Source organism: Triticum urartu, chromosome 7A (assembly GCF_056163025.1).
Source record: "Triticum urartu cultivar PI428250 chromosome 7A, HENAU_Tu73, whole genome shotgun sequence".
NCBI lineage: Eukaryota > Viridiplantae > Streptophyta > Magnoliopsida > Poales > Poaceae > Triticum > Triticum urartu.
In genome coordinates this window covers 167,612,971-167,632,745 of record NC_141879.1, presented here as the reverse complement: position 1 = coordinate 167,632,745, position 19,775 = coordinate 167,612,971, and the positions used below count along the sequence as shown (strand labels likewise).

At 47.4% G+C, this 19,775-nt stretch overlaps 1 protein-coding gene and 2 pseudogenes across 1 annotated transcript; all 3 read right to left on the bottom strand.

The window, feature by feature from the left end:
* Window positions 1–14,193: 14,193 nt before the first annotated feature.
* On the bottom strand, window positions 14,194–14,905 carry LOC147958793 (uncharacterized; annotated as a pseudogene).
* Window positions 14,629–14,768, bottom strand: LOC125526159 (small nucleolar RNA Z247; annotated as a pseudogene).
* Window positions 14,906–16,363: 1,458 nt separating the features above from the next.
* LOC147958792 (uncharacterized) lies at window positions 16,364–18,785 on the bottom strand. Its single transcript, XM_087537037.1, has 4 exons — window positions 18,652–18,785; window positions 17,740–18,483; window positions 17,463–17,618; window positions 16,364–17,390 (listed from the first exon to the last, which is right to left on the bottom strand). Exons 1-4 carry the CDS (start codon window positions 18,652–18,654, stop codon window positions 16,680–16,682), a joined length of 1,614 nt encoding a protein of 537 aa, XP_087393163.1. The 5' UTR covers window positions 18,655–18,785; the 3' UTR covers window positions 16,364–16,679.
* Between the last annotated feature and the right edge of the window lie 990 nt (window positions 18,786–19,775).

Here is a 19,775-nt window from a genome sequence, read left to right as displayed (position 1 = left end):
CATCGCCCCGTCGGGCCGCAGCGCCGCCGCCCCGTGGTTCTTCTCCTAGCTGCATCGACCCGCGTCACCGTTGCGTCGCCCCTTCGGGCCGTGGTACCGTGCCTGCGGTCCACCGCCGCCCAGAGGCCGTCCGCTCCAGGTCGTCCCCGTGGTAGCACCGACCCTCGCGCCGCCACTGCGTCGCCCCGTCGGGCCGTAGCGAGCGTGGCACGCGGTCCACGCCGCCGTCCAGAGGCCGTCCCCGCGGCTGCACCGACCCGCGCTCCTCCTGTTAGGGAACGTAGCATAAATTTAAAATTTTCCTACGTGTCACCAAGATCTATCTATGGAGTCATCTAGCAACGAGGGAGGAGTGGATCTACATACCCTTGTAGATCGCGCGCGGAAGCGTTCAAGAGAACGGGGTTGATGGAGTCGTACTCGTCGTGATCCAAATCACCAATGATCCTAGCGCCGAACGGACGGCACCTCCGCATTCAACACACGTACGGAGCGGAGACGTCTCCCACGCCTTGATCCAGCAAGGAGGAGGGAGAGGTTGATGGAGATCCAACAGCACGACGGCGTGGTGGAAGTAGCGGGATTCCAACAGGGTTTCGCTAAGCGCTGCGGGAGGAGGAAGATGTGTCACGGGAGGGAGAGGGAGGCGCCAGGCCTTAGGTTAGTTTGCTCCTCCTTTTCCCCACTATATATAGGGCCAAGGGAGAGGGGGAGGCGCATCCCTTGCCCCTTCCTCCAAGGAAGGGTGCGGCCAAGGGTGGGGAGGAGTCCATCCTCCCCAAGGCACCTCGGAGGTGCCTTCCCCCTTTAGGACTCTCCTCTTTTTCTCTTCTCTTGGCGCATGGGCCTCTTGGGGCTGGTGCCCTTGGCCCATATAGGCCAAGGCACACCCCCTACAGCCCATGTGCCCCCCCGGGGCAGGTGGCCCCACCCGGTGGGCCCCCGGGACCCTTCCGGTGGTCCCGGTACAATACCGGTGACCCTGAAACTTGTCCCGATGGCCGAAATAGCACTTCTTATATATAATTCTTTACCTCCGGACCATTCCGGAACTCCTCGTGACGTCCGGGATCTCATCCGGGACTCCGAACAACTTTCGGGTTACCGCATACTAATATCTCTACAACCCTAGCGTCACCGAACCTTAAGTGTGTAGACCCTATGGGTTCGGGAGACATGCAGACATGACCGAGATGACTCTCCGGTCAATAACCAATAGCGGGATCTGGATACCCATGTTGGCTCCCACATGTTCCACGATGATCTCATCGGATGAACCACGATGTCAAGGACTTAATCAATCCCGTATACAATTCCCTTTGTCTATCGGTATGTTACTTGCCCGAGATTCGATCGTCGGAATCCAATACCTAGTTCAATCTCGTTACTGGCAAGTCTCTTTACTCGTTCCGTAACACATCATCCCGTGATCAACTCCTTGGTCACATTGCGCATATGATGATGTCCTACCGAGTGGGCCCAGAGATACCTCTCCGCTTACACGGAGTGACAAATCCTAGTTTCGATTCGTGCCAACCCAACAGACACTTTCAGAGATACCTGTAATGTACCTTTATAGCCACCCAGTTACGTTGTGACGTTTGGTACACCCAAAGCATTCCTATGGTATCCAGGAGTTGCACAATCTCATGGTCTAAGGAAATGATACTTGATATTAGAAAAGCTTTAGCATACGAACTATATGATCTTGTGCTAGGCTTAGGATTGGGTCTTGTCCATCACATCATTCTCCTAATGATGTGATCCCGTTATCAACGACATCCAATGTCCATGGTCAGGAAACCGTGACCATCTATTGATCAACGAGCTAGTCAACTAGAGGCTTACTAGGGACATGGTGTTGTCTATGTATCCACACATGTATCTGAGTTTCCTATCAATACAATTCTAGCATGGATAATAAACGATTATCATGAACAAGGAAATATAATAATAACTAATTTATTATTGCCTCTAGGGCATATTTCCAACAGTCTCCCACTTGCACTAGAGTCAATAATCTAGTTCACATCGCCATGTGATTAACACTCACAGGTCACATCGCCATGTAACCAACATCCAAAGAGTTTACTAGAGTCAATAATCTAGTTCACATCACTATGTGATTAACACTCAATGAGTTCTAGGTTTGATCATGTTGCTTGTGAGAGAGGTTTTAGTCAACGGGTCTGAACCTTTCAGATCCGTGTATGCTTTACAAATCTCTATGTCATCTCCTAGATGTAGCTACCACGTTCTATTTGGAGCTATTCCAAATAACTGTTCTACTATACGAATCCAGTTTACTACTCAGAATAATCTGGATTAGTGTCAAAGTTTGCATCGGCGTAACCCTTTACGACGAACTCTTTTACCACCTCCATAATCGAGAAAATTCCTTAGTCCACTAGTTACTAAGGATAACTTTGACCACTGTCCTGTGATCCGTTCTTGGATCACTCTTGTACCCCTTGACTGACTCATGGCAAGGTACACTTCAGGTGCGGTACACAGCATAGCATACTGTAGAGCCTACGTCTTAAGCATAGGGGACGACTTTCGTCCTTTCTCTCTATTCTGCCATGGTCGAGCTTTAAGTCTTAACTTCATACCTTACAACTCAGGCAAGAACTCCTTCTTTGACTGATCCATCTTGAACACCTTCAAGATCATGTCAAGGTATGTGCTCATTTGAAAGTACCATTAAGCGTTTTGATCTATCCTTATAGATCTTGATGCTCAATGTTCAAGTAGCTTAATCCAGGCTTTCCATTGAAAAACACTTTCCAAATAACCCTATATTCTTTCCAGAAATTCTACGTCATTTCCGATCAACAATATGTTAAAACATATACTCATCAGAAATTCTATAGTGCTCCCACTCACTTCTTTGGAAATACAAGTTTCTCATAAACTTTGTATACACCCAAAATCTTTGATCATCTCATCAAAGCATACATTCCAACTCCGAGATGCTTACTCCAGTCCTTAGAAGGATTGCTGGAGCTTTGCATACTTATTAGCATCTTTCAGGATTGACAAAACCTTCCGGTTGTATCACATACAACCTTTCCTCAGAAAATAGTCGAGGAAACTATGTTTTGACATCCTATCTGCAAGATTTCATAAATAATGCAGTAATCGCTAATATAATTCCAACAGACTCTTAGCATCGCTACGAGTGAGAAAGTCTCATCGTAGTCAACTCCTTGAACTTGTCGGAAAAACATCTTAACGACAAGTCGAGCTTTCTTAATGGTGATACTTACCATCATTGTCCGTCTTCCTTTTAAAATCCATCTGTACTCAACAGCCTTACGACCATCAAGTAGTTCTTGCAAAGTCTATACTTTGTATTTATACATGGATCCTCTCTCGGATTTTATGGCCTCGAGCCATTTATCGGAATCCGGGCCCACCATTGCTTCTCCATAGCTTGTAGGCTCATTGTTGTCTAGCAACATGACTTTCAAGACAGGATTACGTACCACTCTGAAGCAGTACGCATCCTCGTCATCCCACGAGGTTTGGTAGTGACTTGATCTGAAGTTTCATGATCACTATCATAAGCTTCCACTTCAATTGGTGTAGGTGCCACAGGAACAACTTCCTGTGCCCTGCCACACACTAGTTGAAGAGACGGTTCAATAACCTCATCAAGTCTCCACCATCCTCCCACTCAATTCTTTCGAGAGAAACCTTTCCTCGAGAAAGGACCCGATTCTAGAAACAATCCTTTATTGCTTTCGGATCTGAGACAGGAGGTATACCCAACTGTTTTTGGGTTGTCCTATGAAGATGCATTTATCCGCTTTGGGTTCGAGCTTATCGGCCTGAAACTTTTCCACATAAGCGTCGCAGCCCCAAACTTTTAAGAAATGACAGCCTAGGTTTCTCTAAACCATAGTTCATATGGTGTCACCTCATCGGAATTACGTGGTGCCCTATTTAAAGTGAATGTGGTTGTCTTTAATGCCTAACCCATGAACTATCGTGGTAATTCGATAAGAGACATCATGGTATGCATCATATCCAATAGGGTGCAGTTATGATGTTTGGATACACCATCACACTATGGTGTTCCAGGCTGTATTAGTTGTGAAACAATTTCCACAATGTCTTAATTCTGTGCCAAACTCATAATTCAGATATTCATCTCTATGATCATATCATAGACATTTTATCCTCTTGTCACGACGATCTTTCAACTTCACCCTGAAATTACTTGAACCTTTCAATAATTCAGACTCGTGATTCATCAAGTAAATATACTCAATATCTACTCAAACCATCTGTGAAGTAAGAACATAACGATGTCCACTACACGCCTCAGCACTCATTGGACTGCACACATCAAAATGTATTACTTCCAACAAGTTGCTTTCTAGTTCCATTTTACTGAAAAACGAGGCTTTCAGTCATCTTGCCCATGTGGTATGATTTGCATGTCTCAAGTGATTCAAAATCAAGTGAGTCCAAACGGTCCATTTGCATGGAGTTTCTTCATGCATACACACCAATAGACATGGTTCGCATGTCTCAAACTTTTCAAAAATGAGTGAGTCCAAAGATCCATCAACATGGAGCTTCTTCATGCGTTTTATACCGATATGACTTACGTGGCTGTGCCACAAGTAGGTGGTACAATCATTACTATCTTTTGGCATGAACATGTGTATCACTACGATCGAGATTCAATAAACTATTCATTTTAGGTGTAAGACCATTGAAGGTATTATTCAAATAAACAGAGTAACCATTATTCTCCTTAAATGAATAACCGTATTGCGACAGACATAATCCAATCATGTCTATGCTCAATGCAAACACCAATCTCGATGATAGAGGGAGCGCACGATATTTGATCAACCTTGGAAATACTTCCAACACATATCGTCATCTCACCTTTAGCTAGTCTCCGTCTATTCCGTAGCTTTTATTTCGAGTTACTAACACTTAGCAACCGAACCGGTATCTAATACCCTGGTGCTACTAGGAGTACTAGTAAAGTACACAACAACACAATGTATATCCAATATACTTCTATCGACCTTGCCAGCCTTCTCATCTACCAAGTATCTAGGGTAATTCTGCTCCAGTGGCTGTTCCCCTTATTACAGAAGCACTCAGTCTCGGGTTTGGGTTCAACCTTGGGTTTCTTCACTAGAGCAGCAGCTGAATTGCCGTTTCATGAAGTATCCCTTTGTTCCCTTGCCCTTCTTGAAACTAGTGGTTTCACCAACCATCAACAATTTATGCTCCTTCTTGATTTCTACTTTCGCGGTGTCAAACATCGCGAATATCTCAAGGATCATCATATATGTCCCTGATATATCATAGTTCATCACGAAGCTCTAGCAGCTTGGTGGTAATGACTTCGGAGAAACATCACTATCTTATCTGGAAGATCAACTCCCACTTGATTCAAATGATTATTGTACTCAGACAATCCGAGCACAAGCTCAACAATTGAGCTTTTCTCCTTAGTTTGCAGGTTAAGAAAATCGTCGGAGGTCTTATACCTCTTGACGTGGGCACGAGCCTGAAATCCCAATTTCAGCCCTCAAAACATCTCATATGTTTTGCGACGTTTCAAAAACCGTCTTCGGTGCCTCAACTCTAAACCGTTTAACTGAACTATCATGTAGTTATCAAAACGTGTATGTCAGATGTTCGCAACATCCACAGACAACGTTCGAGGTTCAGCACACTGAGCGGTGCATTAAGGACATAAGCCTTCTATGAAGCAATGAGGACAATCCTCGGTTTACGGACCTAGTCCGCATAGTTGCTACTATCAACTTTCAACTAATTTTTCTCTAGGAACATATCTAAACAGTAGAACTATAGCATGAGCTACGACATAATTTGCAAAGATCTTTTGACTATGTTCAGGATAATTAAGTTCATCTTATGAACTCCCACTCAGATAGACATCCCTCTAGTCATCTAAGTGATTACATGATCCGAGTCAACTAGGCCGTGTCCGATCATCACGTGAGACGGACTAGTCAACGTCGGTGAACATCTTTATGTTGATCGTATCTTCTATACGACTCATGCTCGACCTTTCGGTCTTCTGTGTTCCGAGGCCATGTCTGTACATGCTAGGCTCGTCAAGTTAACCCTAAGTGTTTTGCATGTGTTCCGAGGCCATGTCTGTACATGCTAGGCTCGTCAACACCCGTTGTATGTGAACGTAAGGATCCATCACACCCGATCATCACGGCGTGCTTAGAAACGACGAACTGTAGCAACGGTGCACAGTTAGGGGAGAACACTTCTTGAAATTTTAATGAGGGATCATCTTATTTACTACCGTCGTTCTAAGCAAATAAGATGTATTAACATGATAAACATCACATGCAATCAAATAGTAGTGACATGATATGGCCAATATCATATAGCTCCTTTGATCTCCATCTTGGGGCTCCATGATCATCTTGTCACCGGCATGACACCATGATCTCCATCATCATGATCTCCATCATCGTGTCTCCATGAAGTTGTCACGTCATCTATTACTTCTACTACTACAGCTAACGTTTAGCAATAAAGTAAAGTAATTACATGATGTTTTATGTTGACACGCAGGTCATAAATAAATTAAGACAACTCCTATGGCTCCTGCCGGTTGTCATACTCATCGACATGCAAGTCGTGATTCCTATTACAAGAACATGATCAATCTCATACATCTCATATATCATTCATCACATCCTTTGGCCATATCACATCACATAGCATACCCTGCAAAAACAAGTTAGACGTCCTCTAATTGTTGTTTGCATGTTTTACGTGGCTGCTATGGGTTTCTAGCAAGAATGTTTCTTACCTACGCAAAGACCACAACGTGATATGCCAATTGCTATTTACCCTTCATAAGGACCCTGTTCATCGAATCCGATCCGACTAAAGTGGGAGAGACAGACACCCGCCAGCCACCTTATGCAACTAGTGCATGTTTGTCAGTGGAACCGGTCTCACGTAAGAGTACGTGTAAGGTTGGTCCGGGCCGCTTCATCCCACGATGCCGCCGAATCAAGATAAGACTAGTAACGGCAAGCATATTGAACAAAATCAACGCCCACAACTACTTTGTTTTCTACTCGTGCATAGAAACTACGCATAGACCTAGCTCATGATGCCACTGTTGGGGAACGTAGCATAAATTCAAAATTTTCCTACGTGTCACCAAGATCTATCTATGGAGTCATCTAGCAACGAGGGAGGAGTGGATCTACATACCCTTGTAGATCGCGCGCGGAAGCGTTCAAGAGAACGGGGTTGATGGAGTCATACTCGTCGTGATCCAAATCACCGATGATCCTAGCGCCGAACGGACGGCACCTCCGCGTTCAACACACGTACGGAGCGGAGACGTCTCCCACGCCTTGATCCATCAAGGAGGAGGGAGAGGTTGATGGAGATCCAACAGCACGACGGCGTGGTGGAAGTAGCGGGATTCCAACAGGGCTTCGCTAAGCGCTGCGGGAGGAGGAAGATGTGTCACGGGAGGGAGAGGGAGGCGCCAGGCCTTAGGTTAGTTTGCTCCTCCTTTTCCCCACTATATATAGGGCCAAGGGAGAGGGGGAGGCGCAGCCCTTGCCCCTTCCTCCAAGGAAGGGTGCGGCCAAGGGTGGGGAGGAGTCCATCCTCCCCAAGGCACCTCGGAGGTGCCTTCCCCCTTTAGGACTCTCCTCTTTTTCTCTTCTCTTGGCGCATGGGCCTCTTGGGGCTGGTGCCCTTGGCCCATATAGGCCAAGGCACACCCCCTACAGCCCATGTGCCCCCCCAGGGCAGGTGGCCCCACCCGGTGGGCCCCCGGGACCCTTCCGGTGGTCTCGGTACAATACCGGTGACCCCGAAACTTGTCCCGATGGCCGAAATAGCACTTCCTATATATAATTCTTTACCTCCGGACCATTCCGGAACTCCTCGTGACGTCCGGGATCTCATCCGGGACTCCGAACAACTTTCGGGTTACCGCATACTAATATCTCTACAACCCTAGCGTCACCGAACCTTAAGTGTGTAGACCCTACGGGTTCGGGAGACATGCAGACATGACCGAGATGACTCTCCGGTCAATAACCAACAGCGGGATCTGGATACCCATGTTGGCTCCCACATGTTCCACGATGATCTCATCGGATGAACCACGATGTCAAGGACTTAATCAATCCCGTATACAATTCCCTTTGTCTATCGGTATGTTACTTGCCCGAGATTCGATCGTCGGAATCCAATACCTAGTTCAATCTCGTTACTGGCAAGTCTCTTTACTCGTTCCGTAACACATCATCCCGTGATCAACTCCTTGGTCACATTGCGCATATGATGATGTCCTACCGAGTGGGCCCAGAGATACCTCTCCGCTTACACGGAGTGACAAATCCTAGTCTCGATTCGTGCCAACCCAACAGACACTTTCAGAGATACCTGTAATGTACCTTTATAGCCACCCAGTTACGTTGTGACGTTTGGTACACCCAAAGCATTCCTATGGTATCCAGGAGTTGCACAATCTCATGGTCTAAGGAAATGATACTTGATATTAGAAAAGCTTTAGCATACGAACTATATGATCTTGTGCTAGGCTTAGGATTGGGTCTTGTCCATCACATCATTCTCCTAATGATGTGATCCCGTTATCAACGACATCCAATGTCCATGGTCAGGAAACCGTGACCATCTATTGATCAACGAGCTAGTCAACTAGAGGCTTACTAGGGACATGGTGTTGTCTATGTATCCACACATGTATCTGAGTTTCCTATCAATACAATTCTAGCATGGATAATAAACGATTATCATGAACAAGGAAATATAATAATAACTAATTTATTATTGCCTCTAGGGCATATTTCCAACACCTCCGTCGCGCTGCCCCTTCGGGCTGTCGCGCCGCGGCCCGCAGTCCCTGCCGCCGCCCCGAGGTCTTCCGATGTCGCCCTGACCTGCCCGCCGCTGTTGCGTCGCCCCTTCGGGCCGTAGCGCCGTGGCCCGTGGTCCACTCCGCCGTCACCGCGCATCGACCTCCGGTGGTATGCGCCGCGCCGTCTTCCTTGGAGCAGGAACGCCACCGTCCGAGCCGGTCTTCGTCAAGCTGTCAGGGCTCTTCGCCTACTTCGAGCATCGTCGCCGTGCTTCTAACCTAGCCGCCGTCGCCGCTACCCCCGTAGCTGCCGCAGCCACCCGTCCACCCCCTTCGTCTTCGTCCAGCACCAGCCCGTCGCTAGTGTCGCCGTCATCTACCCTAACCGCTTCATCTACTCCGACAACCATAGGCGACATTGGCCTCACGCCGATTGGCGCCGCAACCGTCGTCGAGTCCTTCTCTGCCGGCCTCTCCGACTTCTTCGACATGGCGTACAGCTCGTGCAGGTCCCAGTCTACGCATGCCCGGTGCTGGCAACACCGATGCGTGCCTTCGTCCACGACGTGTCCCCGGGCCTGGCAAGCTTGGTGCGGTGCTTCGTCAACTTCGTCTTCGTCCGTCTACACATGCCCGGTGGTGGCAACACCGGTGCGTGCCTTCGCCCATGATGTGTCCCCGGGCTTGGCAAACCCGCCGCGACGCGTCGTCAACCACATCTTCTTCCCGGCGCACCACTACTTCGACACCACTGCGCCCATGCTAACTCGGCGCCCCCTTGCGCCTGCGGCTCCAGAGCGACTTCCTCGACACCGGCCACCCCGACTCGACATCGACCACGGCATTCTTCGCACGGCTACCTCGACCACGGCTCCACCACCCATGCTCTCGGCTACATCGAAAAATGGCACAAAGGGCTACTGCCTGCTTGAGCAACCTCGTTGGTTTCCACTCCAGCCACGACTCCGTGATGCGTTGACCGTTACGACTGTGGGGGGTGTCCGTCGGCTTGCCTTCGGATTCTTCTCCAGTCTCACCGTCTACGTCGCTACCGTTGTGACTGCGGGGGGGGGGGGGTGTTGAGTAACGTGATTGTATTAGGAAACATAGGTTAGACTAGGAAATATTCTGGCTTGCCTTGTACTTCAAGTAGATCATGTACTCCTATATATATGCCCACGAGGCTCAAGCAATACAACGATAATTCCACCAAATCCTTCTCTCCCTTCTTACAAAAAGAAATATGCTTAGTTGAATTTATATAATTAAAGCCTCTGTACAAGTTCACATGCTCCATAAGAAGTTTGTATAGTTTGTAGATAGACTGGTTGGGGGAATACTAGGAATCTATTACCCATTGTCATGAGTCTAGATTTTAGGAACCAATTCACCATAGACCTCAGGTTACAAAGCAACAAGACACATACACTTCTTGCCTGTGTGAGAGAACGTCGTACCCTAGCTCTGGGCGACGGCTTCATGTTAAATAGCCAGGGGCGCAACTCCCTGGGTTAGCGTACAGATGGGATCGAGTACATCTTGGAGAACAAGGGATAAAATAGAGAGATATCTAGTTACAATGATAACAGAATATTTGAACAAACTATCTCTATCTATCTAGGTTCGGTTGACATCATGAGTGCCGAAGGTTATCATGTAGGATCTCCATATGTGTCGTTTAACACCCTCCCTTAATCACAACTTTGTCAAGTTGAGATTACACTTGAACTTCTAAAGATTCCTCATGGGCAACGCCTTTGTAAATCCATCTGCAACCTAATCACGTGAATGCACAAAACGAATTTCCAATTGCCTGTTAGCAACTCTTTCTCTGACAAAATGAAAATCTATCTCAATATGTTTTGTCCTGGCATGAAACACTGGATTAGCAGATAAATAGGTAGCACCAAGGTTATCACACCATAAGCATGGAGCTTAAGTGCACTTCACACCAAGCTCCCTCAACATGGACTGAACCCAAATAATCTCAGCTGTAGCATTTGCCAGCGCCTTGTACTCAGCTTCTGTATTGGACCTTGATACAGTGGCTTGTTTCTTTGCACCCCATGATATCAAGTTTGGACCAAAGAACACTGCAAAACCACCAGTGGAGCGTCTGTCATCTAGACATCTAGCCCAATCAGAGTCAGAAAAAGCACTAACAAGAGTAGATGAAGACTTGCTGAAAGTAAGACCAAGATTCATAGTATCTTTCACATATCTCACTATGCGCTTTGCAGCAGTCCAATGAGTTTTGGTGGGAGCATGAAGAAACTGACATACTTTGTTCACAGCAAAGGAAATATCAGGTCTTGTCAACGTTAAATATTGAAGTGCTCCCAGTAAACTCCTGTATCTGGTACTATCCCCTTGACTCAAAGGTTATCCTTCTGCAAGGGATAATTTCTCTGTACTAGACAATGGAGTTGGTGAGGACTTACACCCTTGCAACCCAACTCTTCTTACCAGATCATTGGCATACTTTTCCTGAGAGAGATGAAGACCGTTTCCATGTTTCTTGACTTCAATCCCTAGAAAGAAATGCAAGTCTCCCACATCTTTAAGAGCAAACTCAACACTCAGATCCTTCAACAGTCCTATCACTGCCTCATCAGACGAACTTGTGACAATAATATCATCAACATAAATAAAAACAAATATGGATGTATTTGACTTATTATAGATAAACAAAGATGTGTCAGATTTAGAAGGAATGAATCCAAGTGTCTGCAACTTCTGACTGAGTCGTGAGTACCATGCTCGAGGAGCCTACTTCAGTCCATATAAAGCTTTGTCAAGTTTACACACATGAAATGGCTCGCCTTTACTTACAAATTCAGGAGGTTGTTTCATGTAGACTTCCTCTTCCAGAACACCATGAAGGAACGCGTTCTGTACATCTAGCTGTCGAAGACTCCATCCTCTGGAAACAGTAATGGACAGTACAAGACGAATGGTTGCAGCTTTCACAACAGGACTGAATGTGTCCTCGTAATCTATGTCATATCGTTTCTTAAACCCTTTTTGCAACCAGTCTGGCCTTGTAGCGATCTATAGTTCCATCAGACTTTCTCTTGATTATGAAAACCCACTTGCAATCAATTAAATTTTTACCTTGTTGTGGGGGAACTAGATGCCATATTTTATTTTTTCGAAGTGCCATGCATTCTTCTTCCATGGCCTTTTTCCACCGTGCATCACTAAGTGCCTCCTCAAGAGTACTTGGTTCACCTGTTGAACATGCTAGGCCAAACTTTGTTATTTGCTTCTAATTGACAGGTTTTGTTACCCCTTTCTGTAGACGTGTACACGGAGAAACAGGTGCTGCTGTAGTATTGCTGGGCGCAGAAGATCCAGCTGTTGCACCGGTTGATCCCGAGGCAGATCCTTCCAGCGCCCCTGTCGCACCAGGGAAGGAATCCACGGGATTTTCTATGGCGGTAGTCTGCGGCAACTGCGATACAGCCGGTGCAGAAGATCCAGCGCCTGGCTGTGGGTCCACTGGCGACCCATCATGGCGCAATGATGGCGTGGGCCTGGGTGAATCCGCGCCGGATCACGCGCCGCCAGACGGATCAGCGCAGGGCTCCGTGCCTGCCTCCTGTCTGCTGGGTGCGGCACCGGTTGGCTGCCGTCGGATGTAGTGGCGGGGCCCATCTGCGGGCTAGCGACCCCGCGTGTCGGCACCTGATTGATGGGCGCGGAAGACGCGCCCGAGCCAGTGGAGGGGCGCCGCGTGCCAGGCGCTGGGTCGCTGGAGGCGCGCCTGGCAGGCGGCACGGGTTCCTGTGGGCTGCTGTCCTACTGCTGCATCGATCCCGATGCAGATTCGCTGCTGGGCTGTTGCAGCTTCAATCCCGATGAGGATCTGCACCCCAGCCCCGGACACATAAAATGTGGGCTGATTTCATCACCGTTTTGGGTGATTTCTGCACCGTTTTCTCCATGGTTTTCATCTGCATCATCACAAAGCTCAAGTGCATGGTTATGAGAGTTAGTCAGTGATTGATCAACACAATTATCTCCCCCTTGATCAAGACCGGTAAGGCTAGATGGGAGGAGAATAATTTCTTGAAGAAGTAGTGCACCGGCGTTGGGATGAAGATCGGAAAACAGGAACTTTGTTTCATCAAAGACTATGTCACGAGAGATATATACTCGTCCCATAGGAACATCAAGGCACTTAACACCTTTTATGCTTGGCACTATAGCCAAGGAAAACGCATTGCTTAGAGCGGAACATGAGTTTGTGATTGTTGTATGGACGAAGATTGGGCCAGCAAGCACACCCAAACACACAAAGAGAGGTGTAGTCGGGTTTGGTGTGAAGGAGTCTTTCCATAGGAGTTTCATTCTTAATGACACGACTAGGGAGCATGTTGATGATATGAACGGCAGTGAGAAACACTTCATCCCAGAACTCGAGGGGCATGGAGGTGCCAGCTAAAAGAGCTAGGCCAACCTCTACAGTGTGTCTATGCTTGCGTTCGGCAGACCCGTTTTGTTGGTAAGCATGCGGACAAGACACATGATGAGAGATTCCAAGTTTTTGGAAGAAAGAGTTTAGTTTCTTGTATTCCCCTCCCCAATCAGATTGGAGAGCAAGAATTTTACTATCAAACTGGCATTCAACTAAATCTTGAAATTGAGAAAAACTTGGGACACATCGGATCTTTTCTTAAGAAGATAGATCCAAGAGAACTTGCTATAATCATCAATGAAACTCACATAGTATGTATGTCTACCAATAGAGGAGGGGGCAGGACCCCAAACATCAGAAAAGATAAGTTGCAATGGTTTGATAGAAATACTTGTAGAAACTGGATAGGGTAACCGATGAATTTTGGCCTTTTGGCATGAGTCACAAATTGTTTCAACATCACACTCTCCAACATATGGGAGCTTATTTTTCCTAAGAAATCGCTCAACTAAAGAAAAAGATGCATGTCCTAAACGATCATGCCACCATGTTCAAGACACTTTGGTGGCACTAAACACTTGTTTATTCAATCTTCTAATCTCTGGAATCAAGGGATAGAGTCCACGAACGCATCTACCTCGATATAGCACTTTCTTCGTTGCCTGATCCTTGATCAAAAAGAAGAAAGGGTGAAATTCAAGAAAGACATGATTGTCAATGGTAATGCGGTGAACAGAAAGAAGATTTTTTGAAGCACTAGGGACATGCAAAATTCTTTTAAGGTGAATTTTCCTGTGAGGGGTTTTGATAATTGAGTGGCCAATATGGCTAATTCTCATACCTTCTCCACTAGCAGTGTGGATGTGGTCCTTGCCACGGTACTTTTCACGCATGGTCACTTTCCCCAGCTCGCCGGTGATGTGGTTTGTGGCGCCGCTGTCGATATACCAGTTGGTGTCGATGCCATAGGAGGCATCAGCTGCTCCGGCCACCTTCTCATCTTGAGATGAGTCATCTTCATCTTCCTCATAGCGGTACCGGCAATCCTTTGCTGAGTGGACCGACTTGCCGTAGATTTGGCACCTGACCGTGTCAGGACGTGACTTGTTGTTGGAGCTGTTGTTGCGCCGGCCTCTAGTATTGGTGTAGGAAGGCCGGCCGCCGCCTCGTGAGTTGTTGGAGCCGCTGATGTTGCCGCCACCGGTGCCATTTCCCTTGCTGTTCCGGGGCAGCCCACGGTGACGTGAGCTCCCGCCACGGCCGCGAGTGGTGGCGTTAGCAGAAGACTTGAAGCCGCCTCCTGCAGCTCCTTGGAAGAGGGCCACCCACTGATCGAAGTTGCTCATCTGAGCGAACAACTCGTCGAGGGTGACTGGTATGGTGCATGCATCAAGAGCAGACACCAACGGCTGATACTCCATGTCAAGCGCATTGAGGATGTAAGAGATCAACTCATCATCCTGCAATGGCTTGCCAACAGCAGCAAGCTCGTCGGCGAGGCCACGCATATGCGCGAAGAAGGAGGCCACTGATTGCGTCCCTTTCTGCGCGTTGGTGAGGGCTGCACGAATGTTGTTGACGCGGGACAGCGAGGTTGACAAGAACATGCTCGCCAATGTCGTCCAGAGCTCGTGTGCATGAGTGATCGAGGTCACCTGCACCAAGACTTCTTTGGAGAGATTGTTCAGAAGATATCCTAGTACCTGCTGATCCTCTCGAACCCAGATGGGATGGAGTGGATTCGGGATGGTCTCCTCCTTCCCATCCTTGTCCTTACTGACGACGATCTTGGCCGGCTCCGCTATGCTTCCATCGACATAGCCGAAGAAGCCTGCCCCTCTCAGTTGCGGCGTAATCTGGGTACGCCATAGGATGTAGTTTGTGCGGGTCAGCCGCTCGGTGATCTGACCAGTGAGAGCAGAGGAGGTGGTGCTGGAGGAGGCCATGGCAAGGGTTGCGGGAGGAGGAGGGAAAACTAGATGGGAAGTGTTAGGCTCTGTATACCATGCGAGAGAACGTCGTGCCCTAGCTGTGGGCGACGGCTTCGTGCTAAATAGCCAGGGGCGCAACTCCCTGGGTTAGCGTACAGATGGGATCGAGTACATCTTGGAGAACAAGGGATAGAATAGAGAGATATCTAGTTATAGTGATAACAGAATATTTGAACAAACTATCTCTATCTATCTAGGTTCGGTTGACATCATGAGGGCCGAAGGTTATCATGTAGGATCTCCATATGTGTCATTTAACAGCCTGTTGTTCTGCTTGTGAGTTATATAATACAATCTTCAATACTCAGTATATTTGACAAGACCATAAATGTACATCAGCAATTTCAGTGTAGTGCCTATGGCGCAAAAATAGTAGAAAACACAGAAGACAGAACATGTGCGACATCTGAAACTTGGTTGACTACAACTATCACAATAAAATGAAATATGCCAAATTAAATCACAAGTAGCTGTAGCTCGTCGGGAAGATGATTAGTTAGATGTAATTAATTTAAACCTATGCACGAGTGGGCTCTTGTAAATTACAGCCATGTGCAACTTCTGAAACTTACAAGTGTTTTGTCTTAACCTTCCAGTTATGCATTGACAGTTTATTCTACCAAGTACAGTTGCTCATAATAGTAACATGGGTTGTTTCTGTAGAAGACTCAGAAAGTGTCTCGCCTATGCATCACAATACGGCACGATCTTACTACATTCACAACAGCCACCAAACTGAAACAAGAACCTAGATCAAAGAGCTATTTCATTGCTAACTAAGTAGTAACCACTGGTATGATAGCAGCATCTTTGAGTTGTTGGTTTCATTTAGCCCTAAGCACTATCCCTACATAACAAAGACTCCCCAGGCTACCCTTCTATCCGATAACATATAAAATCAAGAACTGTTTCGGAAGGTCTAACTAGTGCTGAAGCAAAACTCAAGTAATATCTATCCTTTCATCTGCTGATCGACATAGAAGAATGACAAGATTGGAATTAAGAAGTCAATGCTAGCTAACTGTATTTTGATCAATCTTGTAAGGAAAGTTTCAGGAAAATGAAGGTGGCTTCAAACCGATACAAGAACACAAACAAAGCAGCATGCACCAGAATCACATGATCCTAAGCTATCACAAATTAGCGCAATACAGTAAAGTGGCATGACTACTAGAAACTTGTCTATCCATGAGATTAACCAATTCCGATTAACATCCGAATATGAAAATTAGATTAGAATAATTATAGGTAAGAAATTAATGGAGTGGCACTATATAAGCTAAATTTGACATAATAGACTAAGTTAGTTCCCTCAACTCCCTCAAAGACTCATTTTGCCCCTGCTTAATTCTTGCTGAAGATCTGCCACTGATCACATCACATTCTCGATTTATCCACAGTGCCACCTCTCTTCATCCATGGAAAGCTCCTCTGAACAATCATCTAAGCCGGCAGGTAACTTGACCTTCAGATCAGACCACTGCCAAATCTTCGGCATGGAGAAACTCCCCCCTTTGTTCCATTCACACATTTTCTTTCCCACCGTAATGCCGGCATTCACGCAAGCACCATTTCTCATAGCACCACCAGCCACCTGAAGCTCAGAAGTCCCAAGAACACACTGAGATGTGCCGACAGAGAAGCATGGAGCAATATCTGGCCAGCTGTTTTCATGGGTCCTGGCTCGTTTCTTCTCTGTTTCGGTTTCAGAATCACTAGCGGTGAAGTAGTCTTCTAAAACACGAGACCGGGCAGGCGCTTGCTGCTTTCGCTGTCTCTGCGTCTGCGTGTCTAGTATTTTGGCCGCGAGTTTCATGTTCTCAGTGATGATGGAGTTCTTGAATATGCTAGCATGCAGGATGCACCTAGCATTGTGGAACTTCAAATGGTCTACCAATTCAGAATCGATCACGTCCGGGTATCTCTCCTTCAAAAACTCGCAGAAGTCGTTTGCATTGTAGGGGTGGAGGATCGGTGGGACTTGATTTGTTACTTGGACGTGAGGGGGTTTGGGTGCACCCTGACCTGGCCTCAAAACATGGGATGAGCTTGGTTGCCCTGGATCCGTAGTCATGGAGCATGACTCTTCTCGGCGGCGAGGCTGGTGAAAAAATGCAGGTGCACTTAACATGAGACAAAAGGAGTACAAAAATTACAATTCTAAGGTACTTACGCCACATGCTTTGAAGGATGGCTCCCCTTGCGCTGAAATCTTGGGTGGCTTATCGGCACCGATCATCTTGTTGACGAGTGTCTCGCTGTCGTAGTATTTGACACGAGGGGACACCAAGTGTGGCTTGCTCAGGGGCCCAAGGTACAAGTCGTACAACTGTATGTGTTAATAAAACACAACAAATTATGTGAACTCATGTAGAGAGAGAGAGAGAGAGAGAGAGAGAGAGAGAGAGAGAGAGCATTTTGGCTACTGTAAAAAGAAGGTCTGAAATTACCTGTAGGAGAAGCGGGCAACCAGTGATCAGCATTGTAGTCGTGGCCCTCTTGTTCCTGATGTCTGACTGAACCCTTGCTGCAGCATCCATGATGTGTGAGAGGAAATACGCGCTCCAGTTGTATTCTCTGATCTCATCCGCGTTGTAGAGCGAGCCCCAGAAGTCCGAGCACCCATGATCACCACGCTTCGCGGACGGAGCAAGAAAACGCCCGACGATCCAGACGACGAACGCCACTTTGAACTCATCCACCCTCTCGGCGGTGACCGACCCGTCCCAGTCCCGCCGGACGACGAGCTCGGCGGCCTTCAGCCCGTCGTCGCAGAACCGCTGCGAGCCCATGGCGAGCCTCACGAAGTCCGTCCTCTCTTCCGGGGTGTCCGGGTCCAGTCCACAGACTCGCCGGCCTCTCGAGGGCGTGCCTATCAGCCTCTCTATGTGCTCTGGGCTCATTTGGACCCTGACATCTTTCCCGATGGGCAGGGACCTGGAATTCAGATCAACTCTGCTGAGAAGTGACACGGTGTGCCTGAGGTTGGCATTGCCGTTCATCGGCATGCGTAGAACTCCGCCGAATCCGATCTCGGTGACGGCCTTCCTCTTTCCATCGCAGAATTCGGACATGGGATGTGACTCTGCTGCGGCAGATTCGTTGGCATCGATGGGCCGGGGACGTTTCCTGTTCCGAACACTCCGTTGCCTGTAGGTTGCCCAAGAACAAGACACTGCTCGTGCTCTCTGTTCCTGAAAAAGATTATCAACATTAGTACGTACAGTAAATATAATACGTGCTAGTACAAGAACTCTGCTATACTGTTGTCTAATCTAGGCGGTTGGATCACAAAAATGAAGAGCCTAAACTGACTTCATGTACTGTAAAAAGAACTCCAGAAAAACTGAGAATGAACATACCATGGATCGTCCTCTCCGCGTTCCAGAATGCAGGGGGAGCTAGCTCCCGTCGACACCTCTTGGCACCCGGAAAATGAACAATTCATCCTGTACTGTATAGCTAGGCCAACATGAGGACGCGCCAGAGTTGTCCATATGTGGCAAAAGTTAAAAAGAGTAGCCGAAAGTACGCCCCTGGTTTTACCAGGGTTGTCCATGCTCAGAGCGAGCGTGCTAGAGAAAATGATAACGTCTGACAAGTGAGAAGACGAGCATGGGCTGCAGCTGGAGTTATGGCTAGGAAAAAAGCCTACGGTTTGTGTTTGCATCGGCTCGGTACAGCATCTCCAACGGCAACCCCTCAACAAGAAAAAAACATCTCCAACGGTAAGGCATCTCCAACGGGAAATATCCCTCAAACAAAATCTCCAACGGAAAATCAATTACTCAGGTGGCGTATCTTGTTTGCGAATACGCAGGATGCGTTCTTTGCATTGATAGAAGGGGAGAAAATATAGGATGCGATCCTCAGGACGTACACAGTTAGGCGTGGACGCAGATTTTTAGAGCACTTGCACCCAGGCCTTGCTATTCTGACTCTTCAATATTGCTTTAAGATCTGTGCGAGACAACTAACTTTGTATATGAAATTTTCTATTTTTTGTTTCTCTCATATCAGGGGCGGGCCCACCTCAATTCAACAACTGAATACCCATTATTCTTGGCAAAAAACTAGGTATATATATAGTGTATATATTGTGTCTGTATATGAAAAAATGAAACTGATACACATACGCCCACAAACAGAGCTAGCCCAGCAGTCCACACTCTTTTTCCTGCAAGGCCTCAACAGCCACGGCCCAAATGGTTGGAGCACACCGCAAATACACGTCCATCATCGTAAAAAAAATCCCATCGATCGATCCGAGTTCAGACGTAGGGACGAACCGGCATCCCTTCCACCTTCGCAGCATCGATCGTTCTGTTCGCATCGCAGTTCGCACCCGAGCCTCCACACCGCCAGGCGGCCGGTTAGGGTTGTTGCCGTCGCCTCGCCTGATCGACGATTGCGCATGCGCACGGCGCGCCGTCACCGAAGTGGCAGTGGGCAGCAGGCTGTATCGATTCAATCTCAAAGACAACCA